Consider the following 5,662-nt stretch of genomic DNA (forward strand, 5'->3'; position numbering starts at 1 on the left):
ACGGAAAGCTTAGAAACCATTAATGCATTAAAATGAGAAAAAACGTGCATTCAATACAAGGTATAACACCACATCTTATTTAGAGACCAGACTCTACAGGAACCGTAAGCAAGTGTAGAGGTGTAGCAAAATCAACACGCACAAATCAATCTGTTCATAGCCTACGTTGAAACAAATCAAACTGATACCAAACAGAGGCAGAGTCACGCTGATACCTCAGCTGTGACAGAGGCAACATATACATGAGAGTAAGAACTACAGAAAGCAAACCAGAACACTTTAAGAAGCCAGCTCAATATGATGTTAAAGCCATCTGAGGAAAGAGGAAAACTGTTTTAGATCCATTTCGATGGATAGCACTTAAATTCATCTTGGGAATGCTATAATACTAAACACCATCTCAACATCCAGAACCTGGACGCTGTTCAATCTCAAAAAAGATAACAGCACGGCTTCAGCTCTTAAGTGGTACCAGTTTTATTAGTAACAGCTAAATAACCAGGCAGAGCTCACAGAACAAACCCTGTAAAGGGTAACTGGTATCTATGCCAAGCTACTGAAGCTAGGTTTTACCTTTGGGTTGCTTCATACAGGTCAAAGGATGATTACAACATAATATTTGCACCTTCTGACTCCCACTGTACCTTGCTCTGCTGCACCCGCCTGAAAATGGTGTTTGATTAGGCCGTCAGCTGCCTGGGGCTCGGGCGGGCACGATCTGTGACAGCAGTATTCTGTAACGTGTACCTGAATATTTGCGGTACACCGAGCCAGTGAACTCTCCAGAAACGTCCTAAACTTGGATCTATATTAGAACATTTACTGCTATTCCATGTCAGGGCTTCAGACATCGATTTATGGTCTGATAAAGCAGAGTGCTGGGGACCTGCTTCACAATGAATGCCTGTGGATGGAATCACTGGACTCCCCCGGGCCCCACTCTTTTTGCCAAGCAACAGTGATGAAATGAAGTGTATAGAAATGTCAAGTCACCTGGTGCCATCTTCCCATCCTGTGCAGCAGGTCCATCTTTCAGCACATTCTTCACTTGCAAGAACTCATCAGGTCTGTCCCCACCAATGATTGTAAAGCCAAATCCCATAGCGCTTTTCTTCAACGATGTCCGTATGAGAGCTCCTGTAAGCTGGGCTGGGTCTCTAGTGAAGGCAGACTTGTCTGGTTCTGCACAAAAACAATTCCACACACTGTCAACAGCAATGCTGCTAGGAAGTGACTCTGCTAGTAAATGCAGGCAGCTACAGCAAATACCAAACCAGGTGACTGTGAACGCACGTCGGGTTGTGAAACAGAGTGGGGTGCAACGGGGCGTTCTGAAGTTGAACTAAACCCCTTCTGCAATTTCTGAATTATTTGAGTGAAAAACACTACACTTCCTGTAACAAATCCAACACTGTTTTGAAATGGTAGCTGGCTAAACCCAGTGGAGAAATTCAGCGCCATTGCTTGTGTTAAAAACTTACTTTTGATTTGTTTGGAGCAAGCGAGAACTGCATGCTGAAGAACGCAGCAATCCTTTCAAAGCACATCCACATTCCCTCAGGCGTGGCATATGTACACAGATGACCACAGGAGCACTGGAGATAATTACGCTCAGTTTTACATACTGAAATATAGGGCAACCCTTGCAGCACCCTGTGGAGTGGGCAGACAGCCATGATCATCATCCCCAACCAACAGCTAGGTTACAGGAACAGGGGGGCTCCATCTTTTGGGCAGGTCACAAAGCGGCCAGTCGCAGGGCTGAAACTGCAGCTTTCACCCCCCACATCCCCCAAGCTGTAGCTTATGGATATTTGAGCTGCAGAAGACAACAGGCTTCAGGATGTTTTATGCTGCTTAAGAAGCCTTAAGGTCTCAGGTCAATTCCAACTGCAAAAACCACTCTGAATCCCCCACACTTTGGAGGACAATGAATGGACTGGTCAGTGGTAGGATGAGCTTGTACTGCTGTAGACTTCTCAGACTCCATCCTTGCCATCATACATGCATGTACACACAGAGCTGCTTATCCCATCCACAGTACTAGCAGGCACTGCAGAGTTGACCAAATGCTGCCTGTCAAGTCTACCGTTTTCTAAATGATGATTGCCAGGTACAAACTGACCCATGCTGACTAGTGTCTACTGCACAGCTAGTAAGCTAGCCTGCAAAAAGCTACCAACTTCAATTTAAGCAGCATTAAGGTGGCAGAATTAAGCATCCAAAATGACAGTAATGTTTTTGTTTTTTTTAAATCACAGTATTGCAGAAAAATGTAGGGCGGGAAGGACCTCAGGAGGTCATGTAATCCAAGCCCTGCAGAATCAGGTCAAAGCAGAATCAGACCTGTCTCAGCAGCCCCAAAGTGCTCATCCACCATGCACTTAAAGACTTCCAATTATAGCGATTCTGCAGCCACTCTCAGTAACTTGTGCTAACACTTAATGACTCTCATGACTTAGATACTTTAAAATCCAAGTGAGCTCCCCTTGTTGTAGTTTAAGACCACTGCTTCTTGTCCTATTCTACGTGGACACACGGAGTCCATCATCATCCTCTTCATAATCACCCTTTATTTATATGAAGACTCTTAACAAATCCCTTCCCTCATCCTCCTTTTTCTCCGGACTAAATAACCACAGTTCTTCTAACCTTTCTTCATAAGTCATATCAGCGGCCTAGGAAATATTTTTCTTGTTCCCTGCTGGACCTTTTAATTTGCCCATGCCTTTTGTGAAGTACGCTGCCCAGACCTGGACAGAGCATGTGTAAGGTGAAACCTTACCCAAGCTGAATAGAGCGAAGAATCACTTCTTGCGACTTGCAACCCCTCTGCTAATACTGGCCAGTATGCTATTGGCTTTTTTTGAGAGGTTTTTTCTTCTTTTTTTCTACAATAGCACACTGAGCTGTGTTCAGTTTGTGTTTTGCCACAACCCCAGGTCCTTTCTGCAGTACAGCAGCCTCACCTTCTATCTCTAAGTGTACACTGTGCATTTGACTGGTCTGTCCCAGCTGTCCTCAGCCTACTACAGTTCAACAGGCAAATTTAGGAAGGGTGCATTTGATTCCACCCACTGTATGGTTAATGAAGATACTGAACAGTACCAGACCCAGGACAGACCCTTGGGGAGACCCACTGGAGACCTTCTCTCAGGTAGGCATCATGCTATGGATGACTCCTCTTGAGACTGATAATGCAGAAGTTATGTAGCCACTTTACAGCAGTTTCACCTGGACTGTATTTCCGTAGTTTAACCTCTGTAGTCCTGATATCAAAGCACACTGGTTTAGTGAAATTGCTATTCTGCTAGTCATCAGGATCACAAAATGCTACCATGAATATTTACATTAGTGTCAAAAAGACAACAGCGAGGTCTACGCAGACTGACACAGGCAGAACACTTCATGTTCGAGACTGCTTTCCATGTACTTTACAGCAAACAGCGGTGAAGAGCAGCTATTTCAAATAATACCTGGTTTAGAAGGGCCAACATCAGTCTGTCCTAGCTGTTTTTTCCTTTTGGCTTCCAACACGGGATTTTCAAACTGGGTTTTCTGGTTAATGTGACTGTAAAATATACAAATGTTATGTTAGAATTTCAGCATAGAAAGTATTGTGCCAGTTATTTTTTTTTATCCCGATGCTTTGCTTTACTTTTCAAAGCCCTTGAGGTTTTAGTTCCTATAAGATGCCTGTAGAAGCAAAGTCAGTCATGTTCTCGTGCTTCAAGAGCCTTTCCATCATGTATTTCAGCCAAGAGACATGCTATTCAGTAAATTCCATTTTCTTTTACAAAAGTTGGGAGTTGGATGCATTTTAATATGGAATGCAGAAAAAAAAAAAGACACAAGTGTAAGAGCCCAGCTAAGTCAGCTCTTCAAGCTTCTTGGAAGCATAGGATTATTGTTCGTCTGTAGATGGGATGAACCCAAGCTCAGACCTGCACACAACAGTTCAAGCAACAGCAGCATCCAATTTGCTTTCAATTGACTGTGTGAGCATTAACTGCTTTGCACAGTTAAAAAGAAGACAAGGATATGCAATCTCAGCAGTGCACGCCTGCCTTCCTCTTGATTCAGCTGCAGCTTGCAGTTCTTGAGAAGATTAATCAAGCTTCCAGACAGGCTTTCTGAAGAGTCCCATTATGCGGGATCTCCCTGCTCATTACCAGCTTAGCATGGTTCTGGCTTTTCTGCGGGGCAGGGGAAGTGGAGGAACGGAAGGGTATACCTTTAACTACACATTCAGAAAAATTAACACCTATGACCATAAGCTAAGAATTGCAAAATTATCAACTTTCCTGGTATATTGTTGGTAATAAAAAGTGTAAATTTAGATTTTGTAAAAGTAAAAATGGACAGTCACTTTAAGTAACTACACTGCAATAACAATGAACACACATTACTTAAATTAATCAATTCACACATTTTAAATGAAGTCTCCCCTTGCAGAACTTGCACTCCATATATCCCAGTGCTAGGGCGGATCACCAGAAAATGAGACTGATTTGATATGGACCAGTCAAATCTCTGTGCAAAGCTGAAAGAAGCACAAAAAACAAACTGCACAAACGATGAAAAGCAAATTAGATTCGAGTATGGTTTGTCAAAGAAGCCAGAGGAAAGTTACATTTAGTGGGATTTGGACACCTCACTCCCTCAGATGTCTTTGAAAATCCCGGCCTTGTAGTTCTTTCAGTATTAAGAACTTGATCCACGCTGGGTCCTTGGTTATGCATATACAGGGCCGGTGTGTGTGCATCCAAGGACAGAATTTCACCTTCAGGTCTCATTATAAAGGTAAGCACCTTAAAATAAGTGTTTTTTAGACACTGGTGCCCATTTAATGGGAGATCTGTAATTTATATCTGGCAATAACTGGAGCTGAATACAAGCTCTTCCTTTTGCCAAATTGCTACTCCGTGCTTTTGTCTTTCCATGGCAGAAACTAGTAAACATGTTTTGACAATCATTTCACAGCTTCCTGGGCAGGACCCATGTTTTACCTTGAAGTCTTCCCCTTCATTAAACATCCATTGTGACTTGCATTACCTACACACAACATACATTAAAGCCTTTAATTCCCATTGCCTTTGAAGAGCAGTTTCTTTAAAAAATACAGGATAAAACTGTAAAGTGAACAGTAATATATTAAAAAAGCTGTCAGACTGGATCCTGTAAGCCCCCACCCCCTTAGGTACAGGACAGTGCTGTTGTATCCATTTCGCAAAGGGCCGTAAAGGGACAGAGAAGTTATGCGACTTGACCGAGGTCGCTCCATGCAGCAGTTCCGGGAGAACAAAAGCCACAAGTGCTGGTCAGTCACCTCGTAGCCTCTTCCCAATGATGCATTCGCAAAGCATCCGTTCTCGAGACCCAGCGGCAGCTGTGAGCAGAGAACGGCTGACCTTCTGCTTTATTCCTGTTCCAAACAAATAGGGGAGGAAGAAATAACCCATTCTGGGTTCAGCCCTTTCCTCTGGTAGGTCCCTAGGAACAAACAGGCCTCCTACCTGGCTTTTAATTTCTGAAGCCCCTCTGGTCCCAGGTGGGATCAGCTACATGGGTTACTTCTGAGCTGGGTGGAATAATTTGAGCATTTCTTCTGCCTAATGACTTTTAAAGGGGATCAAAAAGGCTGGCCAGTTCCCCATTCCTG

General features: G+C 43.5%; 1 protein-coding gene across 4 annotated transcripts in view; it reads right to left on the minus strand.

Annotated features, from left to right (window-relative positions):
* MAGI3 (membrane associated guanylate kinase, WW and PDZ domain containing 3) overlaps positions 1-5,662 on the minus strand; it is a 50,574-nt gene that overhangs the window by 34,561 nt on the left and 10,351 nt on the right. For all 4 annotated transcript variants that reach the window (XR_003096148.1, XM_025215039.1, XM_025215038.1 and 1 more), the window contains exons 5-6: positions 3,477-3,571; positions 994-1,182 (exon numbers count right to left, since the gene is read on the minus strand). Coding sequence is in view for 3 of the 4 variants with exons in the window: in XM_025215039.1 (XP_025070824.1) it covers positions 994-1,182; positions 3,477-3,571 (284 nt within the window). In the remaining variant the exon portion in view is untranslated. The remainder of the gene's footprint in view (positions 1-993; positions 1,183-3,476; positions 3,572-5,662) is intronic.

The sequence above is a fragment of the Alligator sinensis genome, unplaced genomic scaffold (assembly GCF_000455745.1).
Source record: "Alligator sinensis unplaced genomic scaffold, ASM45574v1 scaffold1218_1, whole genome shotgun sequence".
In the NCBI taxonomy this organism is placed as follows: Eukaryota; Metazoa; Chordata; order Crocodylia; family Alligatoridae; genus Alligator; species Alligator sinensis.